The sequence below is a fragment of the Carettochelys insculpta genome, chromosome 11 (assembly GCF_033958435.1).
Source record: "Carettochelys insculpta isolate YL-2023 chromosome 11, ASM3395843v1, whole genome shotgun sequence".
In the NCBI taxonomy this organism is placed as follows: Eukaryota; Metazoa; Chordata; order Testudines; family Carettochelyidae; genus Carettochelys; species Carettochelys insculpta.
The window spans coordinates 49,803,070-49,828,171 of record NC_134147.1 but is presented as its reverse complement, the minus strand read 5'-3'; the positions used below and the strand labels follow the sequence as shown (position 1 = coordinate 49,828,171).

Genomic DNA, 25,102 nt, shown 5'->3' with positions numbered 1-25,102 from the left:
AAACACCTTGCCTGTAAACAGGCTTTACTTTAAAACTTCCCATGGTCACAGGTATCCTGGTGTGATGGGGTTCTGGGGTCCCCCAAGCTCTGCACCCTGTCCGCAGGCGGGAGAGTCTCTCACTCAGCAGGAGAACAGCGGGTTTAAGAACATAAGAACATAAGAATGGCCATACTGGGTCAGACCAAAGGTCCATCCAGCCCAGCATCCCATCTGCCGACGGTGGCCAATGCCAGGTGCCCCAGAGAAGGAGAACAGAAGACAATGATCAAGTGATTTATCTCCTGCCATCCATCTCCTGCCCTTGTTATGAAGGCTAGGGCACCATACTTTATCCCTGGCTAATAGCCATTTATGGACCTAACCTGCAAAAATTTATCAAGCTCTTTTTTAAACCCTAATAGAGTCCTGGCCTTCACAGCCTCCTCGGGCAAGGAGTTCCACAGGTTGACTGTGCGCTGTGTGAAGAAAAATTTCCTTTTATTAGTTTTGAACCTACTACCCATCAATTTCATTTGGTGTCCCCTAGTTCTTGTATTATGAGAAAAGGTAAATAATTTTTCTATATTCACTTTCTCCACACCATTCATGATTTTATATACCTCTATCATATCGCCCCTCAATCGCCTCTTTTCCAAACTGAAAAGTCCCAGTCTCTCTAGCCTCTCCCCATATGGGACCCGTTCCAAGCCCCTAATCATCTTAGTCGCCCTTTTCTGAACCTTTTCTAATGCCAATATATCTTTTTTGAGGTGAGGAGACCACATCTGCACGCAGTACTCAAGATGTGGGCGTACCATAGTTTTATATAGGGGAAGTATGATATCTTTTGTCTTATTATCGATCCCTTTTTTAATAATTCCTAACATCCTATTTGCCTTACTAACTGCCGCTGCACACTGAGTGGATGTCTTCAGAGAACTATCCACTATAACTCCAAGATCCCTTTCCTGATCTGTCGTAGCTAAATTTGACCCCATCATGTAGTACGTGTAATTTGGGTTATTTTTTTCCAACATGCATTACCTTACACTTACCCACATTAAATTTCATTTGCCATTTTGCTGCCCAATCACTCAGTTTGCTGAGATCTTTTTGTAGTTCTTCACAATCCCTTTTGGTTTTGACTGTCCTGAACAACTTGGTGTCATCTGCAAACTTTGCCACCTCACTGCTTACCTCATTTTCTAGATCATTGATGAACAAGTTGAACAGGATCGGTCCCAGGACTGACCCCTGGGGAACACCACTAGTTACCCTCCTCCATTGTGAAAATTTACCATTTATTCCCACCCTTTGTTTTCTGTCTTTTAACCAATTCCCGATCCATGAAAGGATCTTTCCTCCTATCCCATGACCACCTAATTTACATAAAAGCCTTTGGTGTGGGACCGTGTCAAAGGCTTTCTGGAAATCTAGGTATATTATGTCCACCGGGTGCCCCTTGTCCGCATGTTTATTAACCCCTTCAAAGAATTCTAATAGATTAGTTAGACACGACTTCCCTCTGCAGAAACCATGCTGACTTTTGCCCAACAATTCGTGCTCTTCTACGTGCCTTGTAATTTTATTCTTTACTAGTGTTTCTACTAATTTGCCTGGTACTGATGTTAAACTTATCGGTCTATAATTGCCAGGGTCTCCTCTAGAGCCTTTTTTAAATATTGGCATTATATTGGCCGTCTTCCAGTCATTTGGTACCAAAGTGGATTTAAAGGATAGGTTACAAACCAGTGTTAATAACTCCGCAATTTCACATTTGAGTTCTTTCAGAACCCTTGGGTGAATGCCGTCTGGTCCTGGAGACTTGTTACTATTCAGCTTATCAATTAACTCCAAAACCTCCTCTAATGTCACTTCAATCTGAGTGAGTTCCTCAGATTTGTCACCTAAAAAGTCTGGCTCAGATTTAGGAACCTCTGTAACATCCTCAGCCGTGAAGACTGAAGCAAAGAAATCATTTAATCGCTCCGCAATGGCACTGTCTTCCTTGATCGCTCCTTTTATATCTTTATCGTCCAAGGGCCCCACTGCTTTTTTAGCGGGCTTCCTGCTTCTAATGTATTTAAAAAACATTTTACTATCGTTTTTTTAATTTTTGGCTAGCTGTTCCTCAAAATCTTTTTTGGCTTTTCTTACTACATTATGACACTTAATTTGGGAGTGTTTATGTTCCTTTCTATTTTCCTCACTAGGATTTGACTTCCACTTTTTAAAAGCTGCCCTTTATTAGCCGACAGGACACAGCATCGTACAGAGGAGTTAGTACAGCAGGCAGAGACAGCCAGTCCAATCCATGTTGAGGAGAGGAGGCCCCGAGGGGCCCCCAGAGCTGGGGCCTTGCCCCCTCCTTTGTCTCTCTCTCCCTCAGCCCAGACTAACTGCTTCCAAATCCCAGTTCCAGTTCAAACCCCTCAGGCTCCACCTCCTCCTTTTGTCTGCAGTACAAAGGTGTTACCTGGTCGTCAGGGTTACCCTCAGCAGGAGCCTCACACCCTTTGTGAGCCACTCACACACACACAGGTATCCCCCACTCCATCACATCCTGGCTCTGGGGTAGTTCACTGCCACCACCAAGTGAGAAAAGACACTGCTACTCCAAGAAGACACTCAGACATCTTCCTGTGGGGGCACCCCAAGCTCTTAACCCACCTTCAGGAGAGAGCTTGGACACAAAAACCTGTAATTCAGTAGCTGACCCTTTGGTCTGAGGCCCAGACTCTTAGGACACAGAAATCACAACAGTTGCTTACCACAGTGATTTATTCACAAAACAGGAGCAAAATAAGTCATGGGGTTGCACACAGAGAGAAATATTTCCCTGAGATTGAGCTTAAAAGTTACAGGGGCAAATCTCAAACAACACCCTGAAAGAGAAAAACCAGGGCAGCCACAGGTAACAAGCCAACAGTCCCTCCAAATGTAAAAGACCCCGAAACCTGAGTGCCTCTAACTCTGCATTTCCCTGGTACTTACATGGCCATGGTTGATTTTGCGAGGGTCAGGATCTTTGTGACTTCCTTCCAGTCGCCCTGAGCCATCTGCCCTCTGGGTCTTTCTCCCCACCGCAGACAACAGCCCTGGGCACCTGCAATTGCTTCAGTTTAAACAGCGCTACGTCACTCCCCTCTGCCCGAGCGGCTCTGCCCACCAAAACCTCAGCTGCAAAAGCGCAGAAGGTGCCACAGGCCTTCCTGGTGCTCACTCCCCCCAGGGTAAGGTACCTCAAAAGATTAACTCTTCCCAGCACTCATTCATCACGCCCCCACCTCAGCCCCCCCATGCCCTCCCGCCCAGACCCCCGCCTCAGCCCAGTCTGGCTCCCCTCCTGCCCAGACCCCCTGCCTCAGCCTGCTCCCCCTCCCTCCCGCCAACACCCCCTCCTCAGCCTTCTCCCCCTCCCCCACCTCAGCCCCCCACCTCAGCCCAATCTGGCTCCCCTCCTGCCCAGACCCCCACCTCAGCCTGCTCCCCCTCCCCTCCCGCCAACACCCCCTCCTCAGCCTTCTCCCCCTCCCCCACCTCAGCCCCCCACCTCAGCCCAGTCTGGCTCCCCTCCTGCCCAGACCCCCTGCCTCAGCCTGCTCCCCCTCCCTCCCGCCAACACCCCTGCCTCAGCCTGCTCCCCCTCCCTCCCGCCAACACCCCCTCCTCAGCCTGCTCCCCCTCCCCCACCTCAGCCCCCCACCTCAGCCCAATCTGGCTCCCCTCCTGCCCAGACCCCCACCTCAGCCTGCTCCCCCTCCCCTCCCGCCAACACCCCCTCCTCAGCCTGCTCCCCCTCCCTCCCGCCAACACCCCTGCCTCAGCCTGCTCCCCCTCCCTCCTGCCAACACCCCCTCCTCAGCCTGCTCCCCCTCCCCCACCTCAGCCCCCCACCTCAGCCCAATCTGGCTCCCCTCCTGCCCAGACCCCCACCTCAGCCTGCTCCCTCTCCCCTCCCGCCAACACCCCCTCCTCAGCCTGCTCCCCCTCCCCCACCTCAGCCCCCCGCCTCAGCCCAATCTGGCTCCCCTCCTGCCCAGACCCCCACCTCAGCCTGCTCCCCCTCCCTCCCGCCAACACCCCTGCCTCAGCCCAATCTGGCTCCCCTCCTGCCCAGACCCCCACCTCAGCCTGCTCCCCCTCCCCTCCCGCCAACACCCCCTCCTCAGCCTGCTCCCCCTCCCCCACCTCAGCCCCCCGCCTCAGCCCAGTCTGGCTCCCCTCCTGCCCAGACCCCCTGCCTCAGCCTGCTCCCCCTCCCCCACTTCAGCCCCCCCCCCATGCCCTCCCACCCAGACCCCTGCCTCAGCCCAATCTGGCTCCCCTCCTGCCCAGATCTCTGCCTCAGCCCAATCTGGCTCCCCCTCCCCCACTTCAGCCCCCTCCCATGTCCTCCCACCCAGACCCCCGCCTCAGCCCAGTCTGGCTCCCCTCCTGCCCAGACCCCCACCTCAGCCTGCTCCCCCTCCCCTCCTGCCAACACCCCCGCCTCAGCCTGCTCCCCCTCCCTCCCGCCAACACCCCCGCCTCAGCCTGCTCCCCCTCCCCCGCCTCAGCCCCCCGCCTCAGCCCAGTCTGGCTCCTCTCCTGCCCAGACCCCCTGCCTCAGCCTGCTCCCCCTCCCTCCTGCCAACACCCCTGCCTCAGCCTGCTCCCCCTCCCTCCTGCCAACACCCCTGCCTCAGCCTGCTCCCCCTCCCCTCCCGCCCACACCCCCGCCTCAGCCTGCTCCCCCTCCCCCACCTCAGCCCCCCCCCCGCCCACACTCCTGCCCACACCCCCCACATCAGCCTGCTCCCTCTCCCCTGCTGCTTCCTTCTGGGACAGGATCCAGGCCCCGGACTGGTCATTCTCTTCCAGCCCGACAACCAGCTGGGCTTTGGCTGCTCTCCCCATGGTCAGGCCCCTCTCCTGGCACAGCCCCATAACGTCTGCCTTCAGGAGTCAGGTGAAATCCATCTGCGCCCCATTCCCCGGGGTGCCAACTCACCTGCCGGGGCTGCAGCACCCCACGCCTCCCAGGAATTGCTACTGTGCCTCCAGCTCACCTGACTCTTCAAGCCCCCTTCAATCTACCGCGCCCAGTCACTCACTGCTGGGTGATCGATCCGCAGGTGCAGGGGGTCCTACTCTTGACACCACTGTGACGACACGTCAGGGAGCCCCCGACCCTGCACCCCAGCTGTGACTCTCCGCCGGCCCGTCGAGTAGAAGGTTTATTGCAGCTCAGAGACACGGCGTAGCTCAGGCTCCCGGTTAGCACAGGGGCCAGGGCAGGCAGCCTGATTCCTCTTGGGGGGAAGGGCTCACAGCCCACGAACCCACTTTCCTGCTCCCGCCTGCTGTCCGCATCCCGCCCGGCCCCGACAAACCCCACTCCCCACAATGGGAGCCTCGGCCCCTGGCTTTGCTCAGACAGTCTCCACCCAGCCGAGGGGCCAGGGGGCTGGGCCATGTCCTACTGCCTCCCGTCGGGGACGGCTCCGCTGCACGCTGAGCACAGATGCATGCTGGCTCGGCTCGGCTCGGCTCGGCTCGCTGTAGCCCAGCCTCGGGCAGGAGGGATCTTGCACAGCACACCAACCGGCCAGTGCTAAACCGCAGTGGAGCCAGGCGCCGAGCGCAGAAGCACAACCCCCATGGCACAACCTCTCAGCAGAAATGCCAGCACAGAGGCCCCCACATCAGCCCCCTCCCTCATGCCCTCCTGCCCACACCCCCAGCTCACCCCAATCTGGCTCCCCTCCCGCCCACACCCCCAACTCGCCACAATCCTGCCCCCATCAACCACAGCCCACCCCTTCCTGCCCCCACCTCCCACAGCCCACCCCCATCCTGCCCCCATCAACCACATCCCTCCCCCATCCTGCCCCCACCTCCCACAGCCCAACCCCCATCCTGCCCCCATCAACCACAGCCCACCCCTTCCTGCCCCCACCTCCCACAGCCCAACCCCCATCCTGCCCCCATCAACCACATCCCTCCCCCATCCTGCCCCCACCTCCCACAGCCCAACCCCCATCCCGCCCCCACCTCCCACAACCCAGCCCCATCCCGCCCCCATCAACCACATCCCTCCCCCATCCCGCCCCCACCTCCCACAGCCCAACCCCCATCCCGCCCCCACCTCCCACAGCCCAACCCCCATCCCGCCCCCACCTCCCACAGCCCTCCCCCATCCCGCCCCCACCTCCCACAGCCCAACCCCCATCCTGCCCCCATCAACCACAGCCCACCTCTTCCTGCCCCCACCTCCCACAGCCCAAGCCCCATCCTGCCCCCATCAACCACATCCCTCCCCCATCCTGCCCCCACCTCCCACAGCCCAACCCCCATCCACCACATCCCTCCCCCATCCCGCCCCCACCTCCCACAGCCCAACCCCCATCCTGCCCCCATCCACCACATCCCTCCCCCATCCTGCCCCCACCTCCCACAGCCCAACCCCCATCCACCACATCCCTCCCCCATCCCGCCCCCACCTCCCACAGCCCAACCCCCATCCACCACATCCCTCCCCCATCCCGCCCCCACCTCCCACAGCCCAACCCCCATCCTGCCCCCATCAACCACATCCCTCCCCCATCCTGCCCCCACCTCCCACAGCCCAACCCCCATCCACCACATCCCTCCCCCATCCCGCCCCCACCTCCCACAGCCCAACCCCCATCCTGCCCCCATCAACCACATCCCTCCCCCATCCTGCCCCCATCAACCACATCCCTCCCCCATCCTGCCCCCACCTCCCACAGCCCAACCCCCATCCACCACATCCCTCCCCCATCCCGCCCCCACCTCCCACAACCCAGCCCCATCCCGCCCCCATCAACCACATCCCTCCCCCATCCCGCCCCCATCAACCACAGCCCAGCCCCCATCCCGCCCCTCCGCACAGCCCAACCCCCATCCTGCCCCCATCAACCACAGCCCAGCCCCATCCCGCCCCCACCTCCCACAGCCCAGCCCCCATCCCGCCCCTCCGCACAGCCCAACCCCCATCCTGCCCCCATCAACCACATCCCTCCCCCATCCTGCCCCCACCTCCCAACCCCCATCCCGCCCCTCCGCACAGCCCAACCCCCCCGCACCGCCGCGCACCCCCCCTCGCCCCCAGCCGTGTCCGGAGCCTGCCGAGCGCGGAGTGAACCCAGGCGTCCGGCGCCGCTCGCGCTCATTGGCTGGGCAGGAGGTGCCATTGATTCCCGTCCGCAGATTCGCCCTTCGCTGGCCGGTCCGGTCCGGCCCGACCCGGTCCCGGGGGCGCTCGAGGGTCGCGCCTCGCCCTGCCCTGCTCGGATCGGCCCCGGCTCCGGCTCCGGCCCCGGTCCCTGTGCTGCCCGGCCCGGCCCGGCCCGGCCGTGGCGAAAGTGCGGTTGCTAAGGGCGCGCGGCACTTTACCCAGCGGGGCGGCCCCGCGCCAGCAGCCGCCGGAGTCTCCATTGTTCCGGGCCGGGCCGGGCCGGGCCCCGCCGCCATGGCCGCGCCCCCGCCCCCGCCCGCAGCTCCCCGGCGCCGCCGCTGAGCGCGGCCTCCTGGCGACTGGTGCGTCCCGGGCCGGGGCGAGCCCGGGGGCGGGGGGGCAGCCGGGGTACGGGGCGAGCCCGGGGGCAGGGGGGAGAGCCGGGGTACGGGAAGAGCCGGGGGGGCGGGAGCCGGGGTACGGGGCGAGCCCGGGGGCAGGGGGGAGAGCCGGGGTACGGGACGAGCCCGGGGGCAGGGGGGCGAGCCCGGGGGCGGGGGGGCAGCCGGGGTACGGGGCGAGCGCGGGGGCGGGGGGGCAGCCGGGGTACGGGGCGAGCGCGGGGGCAGGGGGGAGAGCCGGGGTACGGGGCGAGCCCGGGGGCGGGGGGGCAGCCGGGGTACGGGGCGAGCTCGGGGGCGGGGGCGGGAGCCGGGGTACGGGGCGAGCTCGGGGGCGGGGGGGGGGAGCCGGGGTACGGGACGGGACGGGACTAGCCGGGGGGGTGGGGGGGGAGCCGGGGTACGGGAAGAGCCGGGGGGGCGGGAGCCGGGGTACGGGGCGAGCTCGGGGGTGGGAACCGGGGTACGGGGCGAGCCCGGGGCTGGGGGGGAGCCGGGGTACGGGGCGAGCTCGGGGGCGGGAACCGGGGTATGGGGCGAGCCCGGGGCCGGGGGGGGAGCCGGGGTACGGGGCGAGCTCGGGGAGGGGGGAACTGGGGTACAGGCAAGCCCGGGGTGGGGTTGAGCCCGGGGGGGGGAAACTGGGGTACGGGCAAGCCTGGGGTGGGGTTGAGCCCGGGGGGGGGAAACTGGGGTACGGGCAAGCCTGGGGTGGGGTTGAACTCGGGGGGAGGGGGAACTGGGGTACGGGTGAGCCTGGGGAGGGGGGAACTGGGGTACAGGCAAGCCCGGGGTGGGGTTGAGCCTGGGGGAGGGGGGGACCAGGGTGTGGTTGAGCCCAGGGCAGGGGTGGGGGGGGACCAGCCTGAGGTTGGGGCTCCAGGAGGACAAGCTGTGGGAGCCAGGTTCGAGCTGTGGGGGTCGAGGAGGGCCCAGGGAGGTGAGAGTACGCTGGGGCTAGATGTAGTGGGGTCGGTCGGTAGGTGAGAGCATGAGCCCAGGGGTTGTGCAGCTCTGGGGCACTGGATGGATGGGCCCAGGGAGTTGGAGCACAGATGGGCGGACTGGGGGGAGCCCATACCAGCACCCTATGCCTGTCTCCCTCCCCTTCCTTGCAGAGGTGACGCCATGGGGGTGGACTTTGATGTGAAGACGTTCTGCCATAATCTCCGGGCGACAAAGCCCCCGTATGAGTGCCCTGTGGGCACTTGCCGCAAGATCTACAAGAGCTATAGTGGCATCGAGTACCATCTTTACCACTATGACCATGACAACCCTCCTCTGCCCCAGCACACCCCCATCCGCAAACACAAGAAGAAGGGGCGCCAGGCCCGTGCCGCCAACAAGCAGTCACCCAGCCCCTCGGAGACCTCCCAGTCACCAGGCCGTGAAGTGATGACGTACGCCCAGGCCCAGCGCATGGTGGAAGTGGACCTGCACGGGCGCGTGCATCGCATCAGCATCTTTGACAACCTGGATGTGGTGTCAGAGAACGAGGAGGCTCCCGAGGAGGTACCAGAGAATGGGAGCAGCAAGGAGAGCTCAGAGACCCCCGCGGCCGCCCCTAAAGCTGGCAAGCACAAGAGTAAGGAGAAGCGCAAGGACTCCAGCCATCACCATCACCACAACGCCTCTGCGGGCACCACTCCCAAGCTCCCGGAGGTTGTGTACCGGGAGCTGGAGCAGGACACCCCTGATGCACCCCCTCGCCCCACTTCTTACTACAGGTACCGCCTGCGCTTCGGGCAAAGGGAGACTCCTTGCTAGGTTTCAGCTAAGGGGCAGGGACAGGTATCTGTTAGAACATTGTTCCTGCCATGGGCCTCTCTGGTGCCTCACTGCAGTGAATTCTATAGATCATGCTCAGGCTCCAGGGACTTTTTCTTTTGGTCTTCTTCATTGTGACCTATTAGCCCTGGTCCGGGGTCTGTAAGCTGGAGTCTCATTTTCTCACTGTTTGTCTGATTATCAAATCCTTTCTGCTTGCACTGAGTCCCCTTGCAGTGGAGGAACAGCCTGTTGACAGGTCCCTGTGGGTACGTCTGCACTTCAGAAAAACACCCAACTGGGCCATGTCAGCTGACGTGGATTGTGGGCTAGCAAATGGCAGTGCAGACCCTCAGGCCTGAATCAGAGCCAGGCTCTGGAACTCTCCCTCCTGCAGGTCTCAGAGCCCTGTCTCCTGCCCAAGCCAAAAGGTCTGTGCTGCAGTTGTACTGGCCCACAGCCCAGGTCAGTTGTCCCAGGTGTGTATTGCAGTGCAGAGGAAGGCTGTGTCTTCCACTGTTCTGCTCTGCGAACTGGCTGCAGAATGGATGTGTTTGTCTGAAACACAAGTGTGATGTGTTCCCCTCAGGGTGTCACTTGGAACTGGGATACCACTGACCCTGCCAGACCCAACATCCTGGGTTCCCTTTATGCCAGGAGCAGGTTACCTCTCATTTTCCCACCCCTGAGCAGAATGGATTTTGTTATGTTCACCAGTACTGAAGTGGTGGCCAGGAGGTTCTGAGTGTGGGAGTAAGTGCAGGGCTGGGACGGAGGCTTGGGGTGCAGGAGCAAGAGGGCTTTGTCTGGGAATGTGGGCTCTGGGATGGGCTTGGGGACAAGGGGCTGAGGACTGGAACAAAGGGTTGAGGTACAAGGTCTCTGGCTGGGTTGCAGGCTCTGGGGTGGGGCTGGGGCAGAGGGTGGGATGCAGGAGTGTGAGGAGGGGCTTGGAGCCAGGTCACGGCAGGGATGTTCCAGGGCCAAGCTGCTCCGGTGACATGGGTTGGGGGTCTGGGCCACTTGGACCATGGTGAGAGGGGAGGAATCAGGGCTTCCCCAGCTATCCATGCTGCTCTGACTGTGGCAAGGGGCTATCTAGGGCTGGGGTGTGGTGGGTGACCTCTGGCAGGCCACCCAGACCACACTAGTGGTGCTCTGGGGCTTGGCTGTGGTTGCCTTCCGGCTGGGTGAGAGGCACCTAGTTCAGGCTTTTGACTGTTGTACAGGTTGAACCTCTCTAATCCTGCACCCTGGGGACCTGACTGGTGCCACATGTGAGAATTTGCCAGACCATGGGAGGTCAATGTTGCTGAGCGTGTTACCAGCACTTGTGCTGCTTATGGGGCTCCTGGAAGACAGCTGGGGGTAAATGACAGCTAAATAACAGCACAGAACACTGAGAGCCAGGGCTGGTGGCTGGAAAGAAACTTTATGGGACCACAGGGAATTTGGCTACTCCCACGAGAAGTGGTCGTTCGGCTAACTCAAATCATGCCAGATTACAGATGTTGCCGCACAAGAGTGTGCCAGATTAGAGAGGTTCAGCCTGTACCTGAAAGGCTACTTGTGGGGATTTTCAGTCTCGCGGCGTGCTTCAGTAATACCAACCGAGCCAGACTTCATAGCGTCACATTTGCCAACCGCATATACAATCCGGCGAGACAGAGGTGTGTAACGGATCAAGACTTGTAGCAGGACACCTCATATCATGTGCTTGATGCAACCCATGTACGTGACAGTGGTGAATGTCGGGTGCCAGGGTGTTGCAGCAGGCGTCTCCTCTTCTGTGTGGGAAGACAAGTGGGACTTGATCGGGCAGCTGAGAACAGCTGATGTACCCCACTTGGCTGCAAACCAATGGGAACCATGTTGCTGAACTGTGCGGTTCTGTCTGTGCAGTGTGAAGCTGGTGTTATTACATTTCTGATTCCTGTAGCAGAGATCTGCTAGCCGAGCCAGGTGATGGGTGGCTGGTTGGGCGCAGGTGACCGTAAGGGAGATCAGTGCTGCCATTAGGTGCTGAAACGGGAAATCAGAAGTTCAACCCTTCCTCCAAAAACAAGTCTCCTAGTTGGGAGGTGAGAGACGGTTTGGTCCCTTCTTGTGCCAAACCCAGACTGCGCTCCATGCCTTCTTGGTTGTCGTGCTCCAGGCAGCAGAAGGGCCAGTTCACTGCTGAGTTCAGCACCGTGCGAGCCAGTGGCCCTGGAGCACATGGGAGCTTGCCTGAGGCTGGCACCATGTTCTGTTTGGTTGCCTTGCCTTCGTGAGCACGCCAGGCTTCATCAGCTGCCAGGCAGGAGCAGTATCCTTGCTGTGTTGTTTCAGCTGCGTCAGTGTACGACTGCAGTTTGGCTCAGCAACTGTGACAAAGAGCCTGTGACAGCATCATGCATTTCAGTGGTTTCCTTCCATTCCCTTTTCTTTCTTGCTTAGTGCTGCTTTGTGACCATGGTGGTAATGTCTCCTGCTCTCGTCCCGTTGGGGGGTTAGGTGCACCTGCTCTTGGTCCGTGCCAGTCACTCCTTCCCTCTCTTTGTTCCTCTCAGGTATATTGAAAAGTCAGCAGAGGAGCTGGATGAGGAAGTGGAGTATGACATGGACGAGGAAGATTATATCTGGCTGGACATAATGAATGATCGGCGAAAGACAGAGGGCGTGAGTCCTGTTCCCCAGGAGATCTTTGAGTACTTGATGGACCGGCTGGAGAAGGAGTCCTACTTTGAGAGTCACAACAAGGGGGACCCCAATGCTCTGGTTGATGAGGATGCAGTCTGCTGCATCTGCAATGACGGAGAGTGTCAGAACAGCAACGTCATCCTCTTCTGTGACATGTGCAACCTGGCCGTGCACCAGGAGTGCTACGGGGTGCCCTACATCCCTGAGGGCCAGTGGCTCTGCAGAAGGTGTCTCCAGTCCCCCTCCAGGGCAGTGGACTGTGCTCTGTGCCCAAACAAGGGTGGTGCTTTCAAGCAGACTGATGACGGGCGCTGGGCCCACGTGGTGTGTGCCCTGTGGATCCCAGAGGTTTGCTTTGCCAACACCGTGTTCCTGGAGCCCATAGACAGCATTGAACACATACCGCCTGCACGCTGGAAGCTGACCTGCTACATCTGCAAGCAGCGTGGCTCTGGCGCTTGCGTCCAGTGCCACAAGGCCAACTGCTACACAGCTTTCCATGTGACCTGTGCCCAGCAGGCTGGGCTCTACATGAAAATGGAGCCCGTCCGGGAGACGGGTGCCAACGGCACCTCCTTCAGCGTGCGCAAAACTGCCTACTGTGACATCCACACACCGCCCGGCTCTGTGCGCAGGCTCCCGGCCCTCTCCCACAGCGAAGGAGAGGAGGAGGAGGAGGAGGAAGAGGAGGAGGGCAAAGGCTGGAGCTCAGAGAAGGTGAAGAAGGCAAAGGCCAAATCCAGAATCAAAATGAAGAAGGCAAGGAAGATCTTGGCAGAGAAGCGAGCAGCAGCACCTGTGGTATCAGTGCCCTGCATCCCACCGCACAGGTATGGCCCCGGTGCCCGCCCCTGACCAGACAGCACCTTCCCCTGAGTCCTGCGCCCCTGCTGGGGTACAGCCCCCCGGCCACATGGCCCCTGGTGCCCTCCTCTGACCAGACAGCGCCATCCCCTGGGTTCTGCGCCCCTGCTGGGGTACGGCCCGCTGTCCCCATGGCCCCGGTGCCCTCGTCTGACCCCACAGCACCTTCCCCTGAGTCCTGCACCCCTGCTGGGGTACAGCCCCCAAGCCACGTGGCCCCGGTGCCCTCGTCTGACCCCACAGCACCTTCCCCTGAGTCCTGCGCCCCTGCTGGGGTACAGCCCTCCAGCCACATGGCCCCTGTGCCCTCGTCTGACCAGACAGCACCTTCCCCTGGGTCCTGCACCCCTGCTGGGGTACAGCCCTCCCAGCCACATGGCCCCTGTGCCCTCCTCTGATCGGACAGCACCTTCCCCTGGGTCCTGTGCCCCTGCTGGGGTACAGCCCCCCAGCCACATGACCCCTGTGCCCTCCTCTGACCAGACAGCACCTTCACCTGGGTCCTGCGCCCCTGCTGGGGTATGGCCCCCTGGCCCCATGGCTCCTGTGCCCTCCTCTGACCCCACAGCACCTTCCCCTGGGTCCTGCGCCCCTGCTGGGGTACGGCCCCCCCGTCCACATGGCCCTGGTGCCCTCCTCTGACCAGACAGCGCCTTCCCCTGGGTCCTGCACCCCTGCTGGGGTACGGTCCCCCCAGCCACATGGCCCCTGTGCCCTCCTCTGACCAGACAGCACCTTCCCCTGGGTCCTGCACCCCTGCTGGGGTACAGCACCCCGTCCAGATGGCCCCTGCCCTCGTGGTGCTGCACCCCTGCTGGGGTACGGCCCCATGTCCACATGGCCCCTGGTGCCCTCCTCTGACCAGACAACACTTCCCCTGGGTCCTTGGCCCCTGGCCTCGCGGTCCTGCGCCCCTGCTGGTGCACGGCCCCTTGTCCAGACAGTCTGCGCTGTCCTCTCTTTAGTTCCTTCAAGCTCTGGTTTATTTTGATCCTTGTTTGGGGAGTTTGGTGTCTGTGCAGTTTGCAGCCAGTTTCATAAGTGTTGAGATCTTCTCCTCTGCACCACCTCCTGAGTATGGCTGGGGCCACCAGGACAAGGGGGGTCCTGCTGTTAGTCTGATGACAGAGTGATCTCGCTGGAGGGGTCAGGAAGCAGCAGCATTTCCAGGGCTCCTTTCCTCTCAACTTAATCTCAGGGACCTTGGGACAAAGCACTGTAGAGGAAAGTAGGTACTGTTAATTTCTCTGCCTTGGTTTATATTTCTTTGCCTGGCCCTGTTGCTCTATCAGCTCTTTAGGGCCAGGACCATCCTGCTGAGGAAGGCCTTGGTGCTAGCTGCTGGCCCGGAGAGTGCGAAGAAGAGCACTTTCTTGCTGCTTGCTGCTGGTTGCCAACCCTGCCGGCCTGGAGAGGCACCTACCCTCCTCTGACACACAGTGAACCGTTGTGAGAGCTAAGAAATCGTTTGGCCCTTGCTTGTACTCAGTTGACCTATGGGGTTAGCCAAGACCACCAGGGTGTCCTCCTGGTGTTTCTCATCTGCTCTTGGCATCCCCCGTCCTGCTGGAGACAGCTACCTGAGAGGGGAAGAAGGGCCGCTCACCAGCAAAGCCGTTGGGCTTTGCACAGACGTTGTCGTTGCCAGACTGGCTCAGACTCAGGGTCTTTCTAGTCCCATCTCCTGTCCCTGACAGCGGCCAGCCCCAGAGGCTTTGGGAGAGGCATAAGAACCTCACACTACGGAGGATCTGGTCCCCACAGCCGACCCTACGGTGCTCCCCCGGTAGACAGAAATTGGCTTAATCCCTGCAGTTCCGGGCCTTAGTGACATTGTGTGCCAGTGCGTTCCAGTGGTTAGCTAAGCGTTGTGTGACAAAAGGCTCCTCTCTTGTTGGGGGTGAGTGTGCCACCCTCAGTTTGATTAAACACTTCTTTGTTGTGTTGTGAGGTGGGGAGCAGAAGTGAAGCAGGGCCTTGACAGTGACCCTGTGAAATACGAGCACGTTGGATGCCTGACAGTAATAAAGACTCCTGGAGTCCATGTTCTCCTTGCGATGCGCCCTGGGGCTCACTGGCTCCAGCCCTCTCTCAGGCTAGGGTAGCTCTCCGAGGACGTGCGCTGGGGGTGGGTAGGCAGAAGCTGGGGAATTTGGTTCCTGGAGGTGTGTTGTGCGGGGAGGTCTGTCCTGTGGAGCTGTTTGGTGACTTTAGGTTGTGGACTTTAGCTGGTGAGGCTGGTCCTCTGCCCTTTTCCTGGTTGGTTTTGGACCCACTGTGTCTTCTTTTGGTGCTTCAGCTCCTCTGCCTCCCTGCCAGGCTGCCTGAGAGATTGCTGCTCTCACTGAGCTAGGGGAGCACACGCAGCAGTGATGGAGGCTTCCTCTTTCTGAAATCAGCTGGTGAAAGTGCTGGCTAGTTCAGTGTGGCCTGTGTGTGTGACCAAGTGTGTGACACGACTCCCATCTGCACTGTGTGTCATTACAGGGTCCTTCCACTCTTTGCCCACCCAGCTTCCAGAGGCTTCGGCTGTGGAGCTGCCGGAGTGACCAGAGCGGGGACTCTGGGTGTTAGAGACCTGGACGGTGCAGATTGTCTGGTTGTGTCAACCCTCCCTCCCCAGTCTCTCCACCTTGGCTTTCGGCCATGCCAACCCCTCTCTAGGCATTTAGCCCCTCCCCACACCTCCCAAAAGTGACGAGCTAGCACGCTGCTTGGTGCCACTACCTGGGTCTCGCAGCTGGTGGTATAGATCCCTTCCCCCACCCTGGACATAGCTGTTCTCGTTAGACTGTGAGCTCTTCAGGGTGGTGCTGTGCTGGATTTCCTACACGCCTGGCTCCTGCTGGCTCCTGCTACCTCCCAGCTGAGCACTGGGAACGTGTGCTAGGCTGAGGCGAATCTGCTGGGTGTCTGGCAGATTCCTCAGGGACCTTGCACTTGAGAACTGCTGAACTAAGAGTTTTCTCTGTCCCCTCTGGCTGGTTGGTTGGTCTCCCAGGTCACATGGCTGTTGCCCTCTATCTGCACAACCCTCCTGAAAATGCCCCTTAGAGTGAGCCCTGCAGGATCAGGGCCCTGGGGCTGGTGACTGGCAAAAGAAACCCTGTGGCAGGGCTCCGTTGTGCAGCTGGGCCTCGGGCTGTGAGACCCCTTTCCTCCCCTTTGACTCCCTGCTTGTGTGTGTGTTCAGTCCCCAGACTGAGGGCTGTGGGCACTATTGCAAGGTAAAGAATGACTGTAATTGTCACTGAGCCCCAGGAAGGCCCATCGTCTTTGTGACACCCCTGGGTGGGATTCCCAGCCCCACCTGCCAGAATGGTCTGCAGTAGGCAGGGCCATCGCTAGCCCTCCGCATGTCACACTGCACAGGCCTCCAGAGGAGAGTCTGCTTGTCTGGTACCCTTCTCGGCTGGCCTGCTGCCTTGCAGGCACCTCCCCAGTTACAGCAAAGCCGCTAAGTTGGGGCCCCCTTGCAGGGCAGGGCTCACGTGGCTGCCTCTGGCTGTTCTTCCCCCGTCCCTCCTGCAGGCTCAGTAAGATCACTAACCGTTTAACCATCCAGAGGAAGAGCCAGTTCATGCAGAGACTTCACAGCTACTGGACGCTGAAGAGACAGTCCCGCAACGGGGTGCCTCTGCTGCGCCGGCTCCAGACACACTTGCAGTCACAAAGGAACTGTGACCAGGTAGGGGCTGATTGGCTGGGCTCTGAGGCTTACCCGGAACTGCTGTGTGCCGCCCCAGGCCTTGGGGCTGAAGCATATGCTGCATGTGATGCCGTGCCAGAGAATGGGCCGAAGTGTCTGGGAGGAAGGGGGAGCCCAGCGCCCTGCCACTGCTGCTTCCCCTTTCCTCTCTCGTCTTCAGAGGCACTGACCTTCCTGGGCTCGCTGTGGGGAGGGATTCACAGAGGTGTGTGTCTAGCTGGCTTTGTCTCTCCTGCCCATCTAAAGCTGACATGGTTTAGAACACCATGGGGGAGGGGTAGCTCAGTGGTTTGCTCATTGGCCTGCTAAACCCAGGGCTGTGAGTTCAGTCCTTGAGGAGGCTATTTAGGGACTGGGGCAAATAGATGTCAGGGATGGTGCTTGGTCCTGCCAAGAGGGCAGGGGACTGGACTAGATGACCTCCCAAGGTCCCTTCCAGTTCTAGGAAATGCGTATCTCCAATTAATTTTTTTTTAAATTAAAACACCTCTTGGAGAGCTACTAGGCAGAGGCCAGATATGAGCGTGGGGGTGCTCACTGGTGGTGTCCAGGGCAGTAACCCAGGAGAATGGTGCCCCACCCCACATTCCAGCGGCTGGGATTTCTATAAGAGTTCTGCCTCTGGGGCCTGCTTGTTTCCCATCCTCTGCATCAGCCTGTCACTCCTGGGGTGCCTCTGAGTTCTGGAAAGGAGCGGGGATTTCTGCTCTCTGCTTACCACCTGAGAGCTTGCTGGCTCATGAGTGAACTCTTCCTCTCTTCTCAGGTACCCCAAGTGGTGGGCTGAGGCAGAGGTCTTCTGTAATAGGACAGGGTTTCTGGGAACAGCTAGAGAAATCAATCCAGGATAACTTGGCTTAAAACCTGGCCACTTACAGCCCCAGTTGGGATTTCCTTCTCATTCAGGCAAATCCAACCCGCCACAAAAGTAACTCCGCCAGCCCCGCTGGCCAGCCTGAAGCCACACAAGCAAACCCACCAACTTCCCAGCTGCTGCACCAGCCCAGCCCAACAACCCCAAACTTACGTGAGAAGTTCATAAACCTGTTTCGCCAACTCCACGCAGACTCTTCTGGGCCCCAAAGGGTGCAGCCACGGTTCCTGGGCAATATATACTTGGATCTGACCGAAAAACAACACACTTACCCAAACCCTTCAAATCTAAACATCTAAAGGGTTATTAGCCAAAAAAAGGGCTAGAGAGCAGAACGGTGTTAGCGACACTTTACACACATCGATTACAGCTACTGATGCAGCCAGCGATGTTCTATAATGATTCTTGAAAGTCACTAAAAGCCCATCCCGTAAGGGATTTAACTCCAGGGTACATAACTTTAATTGCTAGAGAACTGTAGATCTGGCAAGCTGATGTCAGCATGCTGGAACATGGATCCTTTGAGCAGGAGCCAGAACAAAGAATAAAATCAAGTCCAAGGTAGATGCTGCTAGGTCCATCTCCTGGCTCTCCCTTGGCTCGGGGGAGAAAAGTCCTTTCTCCTTCTCATCAGGCACCAGAGAGCCTGCCCCACCTGACCCAGGTGGGCGGTTGTGGCAAACTGCAATTGGATGAATCCCAGGAGACAGTCTCAGATTCCTGAGCTGTGTGTGTTCTTTTGTGTCAGTCAAGTGCCCGGGCTGGAGAGCCCACCAACCACGCCTCCCGTTGTGTTGTGCACCCTTGGCTCTGAACATTTTTAATACAGTTAGAGCTAGAATCTGTAACTTTCCCTACAGACACGGCACAGACACACGAGTAGCACGCACAGATTCAGGGCGTCCTCGGCTTTCATGAGACACCTCACACAGCCCCCTTGGTGCACTGTTTGGGGCCACTAGATACAAAGGACACACAAAATGGCTTCCATACTCAATATAAAAATCCAGTCACATGACACCTTCCCTACTCTGCTCCTTCTCCGTGTTGCGGGCTCCAGAACAGCCCCAGCAGACAGAAATTCACCATTCCTTTACTGCCCGGGTAGCGAACTGACCCGGGTTGCATTAACTTGACTCTGCTGCCCTTCCACGGAGCTCTGAGCAGTTGCAGAACCACCAGCTTTCCCCGCCTTGCAGGCTTGGCAGGCAGTGCTGCAATGAGTTGTGTTGGGAACAGCCTTGTAACCCAAGGATCAGGAGTTTGCACTTTCAGATGGGTGCGCAGCTGGCTTGGCTTTCCAAGGACAGGTGCTCAGTACTGGCTGGATGTGGGCACATCACAGACCACACCCATCACAAGTCAGTTCTGAACATTTAGGCAGGGCATGTAAAATGAGAGTAATTCACAAGGCAGAGAGTGCCAGCACGCTGGCCCACTGGGGAAGCTGCTTCCCCTCCCTCTCACGGTCTCTGATGTTCCTGCAGAGGGAGACAGAGGATAAGAATTGGGCCCTGAAGGAGCAGCTGAAGTCATGGCAGCGTCTCCGCCATGACCTAGAGCGTGCACGCCTGCTGGTGGAGCTGATCCGCAAACGGGAGAAGCTCAAGAGAGAGACGGTAAGGGGTGTGGGGGCACCTGGGGACAGCACAGGCCCACCTGCAAAGATTTCTGAATGGAGCCTGGGGAGAAGGGAGGCAGGTTCCCCCTGTGGCCAGGTAGGGGCTAGTTCTGTCTGTGCCGTGTGGGGATTTGTGCCCTGTCCCCCAAGGTCTAAGTGGGGGGTGAGGAATGTTTCTGCATCTCTGCTTTTCATTGGCATTGGCACACTGAGTGGGAGCACCCTGCATGAAGCTTTCGCCCAGGGAGGTTGGCCTGGGATGGCAGCTGGGGAATGGCTCCCCTTAGCTATAAAGTGGATCTCTGTACAGTCTGGATTTTGCCCTGAGAGCCTCGGCTGTGTCCCGAGGGCACAAGCTGTCCTGGATGGCCATAGCAGCAGTCAAGGAGGCAAAAGGCTTAATCCTGCCCTGTTCTTTTGTTTCAGATTAAAATCCAGCAAGTAGCGCTGGAGATGCAGCTGACCCCCTTCCTCATCCTCCTCCGCAGGACGCTGGAGCAACTCCAGGAGAAGGACACAGGCAACATCTTCAGCGAGCCGGTCCCTCTGTCTGAGGTAACAGAAATCTACGAAGTAAGAACCCCCTCCCCCAGATTTCTACTTCGCTTGAGCTCAAGTGCAGTCTGCCCGGGCCCAGGGCCGCCAGTGGTACTCTCCAGCCCGCTAGTGGGCAGCCTGGGGCAGTTACCAAGTGGGGATATCGGTGCTAAGATGCCCACTGCCAGCCGAGCTGAGCATGTCTATGAATGGAGCACTATATGCGGCCGAGCAGAGAGATTCATGTCTTCTTCTTGTGCCAGCCATCTCCCCGAGTGGGCAGGCGAATGGGGCTCCTTGCTTGGCAGGGCAGGCTGCAGTGGGACCCTCAGTACGTGTCCTCCCAGTCCTTTGGGAGCCCCCTCTCAAGGCACAGATGTGTAAGGAGCTAGGCCTTAGCCTTCTCCCAAGTGGATGCAGCAGCAGCTGCTGTCTGAGTTAGGGATGCAAATATCTGTTAAAGCAGTTAACTGGTTAACCATTTAAAATTACACCATTTAGTCAGCTACCTGTTGGCAGACTGGCTTAGGGCAGCCAGAGCTGGGGTCCTGCCAGGGCTGCAGTCCTGCTGAGTGTGTGGGGCAGGAGTGTGTGGGGCTGCAGACCAGCCTGTCCACTGTGGATAGGACTTACGGCTGCTCTGGGTTCCTGTCTGCCAGCCTGATCCCTCCCCTGCTGGCGTGCCACAGCCCAACTGGCCTCCCCAACATGACAGAGTCCAGTCAGCTTGCTTGATGCAGCTGGGGCTGGGATAGTCTGGTGCGGCTAGCCATCCACTGTGGCTTGGACAGGGTCTGGTTAACTGGTTACCTGGTAAGAATTCCAGTCAGCCTAATGCTTATCCGCTAACTAGATAACCTCTCACCTCCCGAGTCTGAGCTTTGCCCTCCTTGGCCAGTCTCACCAGTGGCTGCAGAGCTGGGAAAGGGCTGCACTGAGCCTGCCTGCAGCCATGGTCTTGGTCTTGCAGTTCTTCGTTTGCCGGGCTTGGAGCCCTGTGTCCTTGGAGCTTTGAAACTCCACCCCCTTAACCCATCTGGGGGTTCGGGCAAGCCGTTGCCACACCTCTGGGAATTCAATGCCATCTATGAAACACCCAGAGCAAACCACTGGTGTGGGGTGGAGGACAGCAGTGTGCAGGGGTGCCTGTGTTTGCACAGAGCAAACAGTGCTTACAGGGTGTGATGTGCTGGCTGGGGCAAAGCACCAGGCACTGGATTCCACTAACAGTTTTCTTGCAGCAGGGAGTTCCGAGGTGTGACTTCAGTCTCAGCTTTGCCTATTCTCCCTGTGCAGGTCCCAGACTACCTAGATCACATCAAGAAGCCAATGGATTTCTACACCATGAAGCAAAACCTGGAGGCCTATCGCTACCTGAACTTGGATGACTTTGAAGAAGATTTCAATCTGATTGTCAGCAACTGCTTGAAATACAATGCCAAGGACACAATCTTCTATCGTGCAGCCATCCGGCTGCGAGAGCAGGGGGGTGCTGTGCTGCGGCAGGCTCGCCGGCAAGCGGAGAAAATGGGCATTGACTTTGAGACAGGCATGCACTTTCCACACTGCATCCCTGTGGACGAGGCGCTGCACCGAGACACCGAGGAGGGTGGGTACTTACGCCCTGTCCCCGGGTACGAAGGCTGCAGGAGGGCAACCCATGGAATCACTGTTAGATCGCTGGGGTCAGGCATGATTCTTCCCCCCCAGCACACAAGACAAGGCTCCATCCTCCCTGGTAGTCTCTGCCATGGCCTCTTATGTCTCCTTGCTAGGAGGAGCTTTCGTGGGGCAGACCCACTTCTTCAGATCTGGAAACAGTCAGAGCTGAAGAAGTGGGTCTCTGCTCCATAAAAGCTCATCACCTAATGAACCATTTTGTTAGTCCTTAGAGCGTTGCAGGACTGCTCTTTGTTCTGTGAAGATACAGACTAACACAGCTGTGACTTGCTGGGAGGGTTAGCTGGCTTTCTTCAAGAAGACAGGGTCGTTCCCAAGTGGAAAGCTCCAGGTTGGTACTAGGCCCCGAGGCCTAGTTTGCAGGTGGGCAGCTGTGACGGAGACAGCTTCCTGGCCTGCCACAAGCGGTGCACAGTGTCCGCCTGTCCCAAGAGAGGCTGGGTTTGTCCCAAGGATCTGGGTGGCACCTCAGGCATGTGCTGCCAGACAGGGCCTCTCCCTTGGCAGTGGCCCTTCTGCTGTCAGGCCAGACCGACTCTGATCTCCCTTCAGTGCCCTCAAGCAGGGCAGCACACTCCTCTTCCCAGAGCCAGCCCACGCCCCTGCAGCTCGGGCAGCCTGGGGGATTGAGGGGCCTGGAGCTGAGTGGTGGAGTCTCCTTCTTCTTCCGGCTCCAGGACACCCCAGAAATAACAGACTCTTGTTCTCCTGCCCCAGCCAGTTGCAGCCTCATTCTTGCTGTTCCCCTGCCCCCTTCGTCACAGTCTGGGAGGCTCTCTGTGCCTTTCCGAGGTTGAGCCCATCTGGCTCTTCCCTTCCTCTTGGGCCTCTTCAGGTGGCTGTTGAGTGCCTGCGGATTAGTCCGCTCCAGACTGGCCCGGCTCCTTCCCAGGAGGCAGGGAGCACATTTCACCCATCTGCCCCTTTGCTCCCCCAGAGGAGGTGCGCTTGCTGCTCTCAGAGAGCCAGAAGCACTTGCCCTTGGAGGAGCAGCTCACGATCTTGCTGGAGCAGTTGGATGAGGTCAGTGCGGGGAAGCAGAACGCTGGGCGCTCCCGCCGTGCCAAGATGATCAAGAAGGAGATCACAGTCCTGCGCCGGAAGCTGGCTCACCCGCGGGACATGATGGACAGGCAGGGCCCCTCCGTCAGAGGGGCCCTGCAGCCTCAGCACCCCTGCGAGAAGGACATGCAGACTGACAGCGCTGCAGAGGAGAGCAGCAGTCAGGAAACTGGGAAAGGTACTGGCTGAGGGGCGACTGGCGGTTCCCAGGCGGTGCAGTGCAATCCCATGCTTGGGTGGGGCACGGCAGAGGGGGCAGGGTCAGCAGCCGTGGGCCTTCCCTCCCAAAGCCTGGGCTGCTCCTTCCTTCTTTCCCCTTTAGTGTTGGCTGAGGAGCAATGCTGTAGCTTCTCTGCTTGCATGGGCGTGCGCTAGGCAGCTGGGGCCTGAAAGGTGTGCCCTGCGCACTCTGCCGTGGGCCTGTGTCAGGCTGGGAGCTCCTGGGGGCGGCTTGGGAACCAGCTGGAGACATTTTCCCCAGGATTTCGGGAGGGAGCGTAGCTCTGGCACCATCCCTTCAGGGTGGTGGGACCTTTTGGCCAGTTCCTGATAGTGACTGGACTAGGCTGAACTGACTGCAGGGAGAGCCCGGATCGGGGCAGAGGCAGCTGGGAGGAGTGGGTTGACCTGCTGGCCTATGCTGACCTGATGGGAGAGAAGCCAGGCAGTCCAAGTACACAAGGGTAGCCGTATTAGTCTGTAGCGTCACAAAAAACAAACAAACAAAAAACCCAACAGTCTTTCAGCCTCTTAAAGACTGACCCATTTATTTACTGGGTCATGAGCTTTCATGCTGAACTGAGGAAATGGGTCTGACCCACAAAAGTTCCTGATCTAATATTTATGGAGATATATCTATACCTGTCTATCCCATAGAGCTGGACGGGACCGTCAGAAGTCATTGAGTCCAGTCCCCTGCCCTCACAGCCGGACCTATCACCATCCCTGACAGATTTTTTTTAAAAAGTCTCTTTGTCCCAGATCCCTAAATGGCCCCCAAGGAAACAAGCAGGAGGAGCTAGAGGCCCTGGCACAGTCAAAGGAGTCCGAGGTGGTTGGAGTAACGGAGACTTGGTGAGATGGCTCATATAACTGGAGCACGGTCATGGAAGGGTGTAGGCTGTTCAGGAAGGACAGGCGGGGGTGAAGAGGAGGAGGAGTTGTGCTCTATGTGAAGGAGCAGGATGATTGCTCAGAGCTCCAGTATACGGAGGGAGAAAAGCCAGTTGAGTGTCTTTGGGTTAAGCTTAGAGGCGCAAGCAAGAGAGGTGATGTTGTAGTTGGTGTCTGCAGTAGACCACCAGATCAGGGAGATGAGGATTTCTTCAGCCAGCTAAGAGAGGTTTCCAAATCACAGGCCCTGGTTCTCATGGGAGACTTCAATCGTCCAAACATTTGTTGGGAGACCAATACAGCAGCACACAGACAATCCAGGAAGTTTTTGGAGAATACTGGGGATAACTTCCTGGTCCAAGTGCTGATGGAATCGACCAGGGGCCGTGCGCAACTTGACCTGCTGCTCACAAACAGGGAAGAACTAATAGGAGAAATAGAAGTGGGTGGCAACCTGCAGTGATCACAAGATGGTAGATTTTAGGATCCTGACAAGAGGAAGACAGGTGAGCAGTAACATGCAGACCCTTGATTTCAGAAGAGCAGAATCTCTTGGGAAACGAAGATAAACAGGAAAAAAGTTCAAGCGAACGGGCAGTATTTTAAAGAAGTCTTACTGAAGGCACAGGAACAAACAACCCTGCTGCGTAGTAAGAAATGCAAATATGGTAGGCAACCAGCTTGGCTTAACAGGGAAATCCTTGATCAGCTTAAATTCAGAAAGGATGCATGTAAGAAGTGGAAACTTGGACAGTTGACTAAGGAGGAGTTGTGATGGGGTTCCGGGGTCCCCCTGCACTGCACCCCGTCCGCTGGCAGGAGTGACTCTCACTCAGCAGGTACAACAGGAGGTTTATTAGGCAACAGATGCCCAGTTTCTCACAGAAGCGACAGTACAGCAGTCAGAGACAGTCCTTCCAACCCGTCCTGGGGAGAAGACCCCGAGGGGTGCCCCTCTGGGGTGTAGCTTTCCCCCTCCTCAGGCTGGCTGCCTTCCAGCTCCTCTTCCCCTAGCCCCTAACTGCTGCCCCTGATTCAAAACCCAGCTCGGCTCCTCCCTCCTCTTTGTTCAGGGCAGAGGTGTTACCTGCCAGTTGTAGCCCCAGGGTCATCCTTAGCCACTGGGAGCTGCTGCTTGCCTCAGACATCCAGCCTGACTCACACAGGCCCTCCCCCAACTCCATCACATCTCTCCCCGCTTCCAGACCGAACTGAGCGGGGTCACTTAGCCAGTGACCTGGGGAAGTTCGGGGCCCTCCCTGCGTGACAGGGCATCGGCTATGGTGGTGTTCTTCCCCTTCACATGGACCACCTCCATGTCATAGTCCTGCAGGAGCAGACTCCACCGCAGGAGCTTGGCGTTGGCCCCTCTCATGTGATGCAGCCAGGTCAGGGGTGAGTGATCGGTGTACACGGTGAAACGCCGTCCAAACAGGTACGGCTGCAGCTTCCCCAGCGCCCACACCGTGGCCAGACATTCTTCTTTGAGTGTCCCCGTGGGTGCTCCACAATAGGTGTCGGGCTTGCCCGGTGCCGCAGATCGGATCTTCCAAGCAGTTTCTGCCGGACCGCGCATGCGCCGGCGCGCGCCGCTCCCTTGCGCGCTCCTGGCCATGTGCGCGATCCG

General features: G+C 58.6%; 1 protein-coding gene across 6 annotated transcripts in view; it reads left to right on the top strand.

Moving 5' to 3' along the window:
• The first annotated feature begins 7,399 nt into the window (after positions 1 to 7,399).
• BRPF1 (bromodomain and PHD finger containing 1) overlaps positions 7,400 to 25,102 on the top strand; it is a 39,840-nt gene continuing 22,137 nt past the window's right edge. For 2 of the 6 annotated variants that reach the window (XM_075005009.1, XM_075005007.1), the window contains exons 1-8: positions 7,400 to 7,527; positions 8,685 to 9,293; positions 11,886 to 12,845; positions 16,411 to 16,567; positions 18,950 to 19,081; positions 19,510 to 19,638; positions 20,917 to 21,229; positions 22,238 to 22,540. In XM_075005009.1, coding sequence (XP_074861110.1) covers positions 8,695 to 9,293; positions 11,886 to 12,845; positions 16,411 to 16,567; positions 18,950 to 19,081; positions 19,510 to 19,638; positions 20,917 to 21,229; positions 22,238 to 22,540 — 2,593 coding nt within the window. In that variant the 5' untranslated portion in view covers positions 7,400 to 7,527; positions 8,685 to 8,694. Of the gene's footprint in view, positions 7,528 to 8,684; positions 9,294 to 11,885; positions 12,846 to 16,410; positions 16,568 to 18,949; positions 19,082 to 19,509; positions 19,657 to 20,916; positions 21,230 to 22,237; positions 22,541 to 25,102 lie in introns of all 6 variants that reach the window. The other 4 variants (XM_075005008.1, XM_075005006.1, XM_075005010.1 and 1 more) reach the window with 3 other exon arrangements.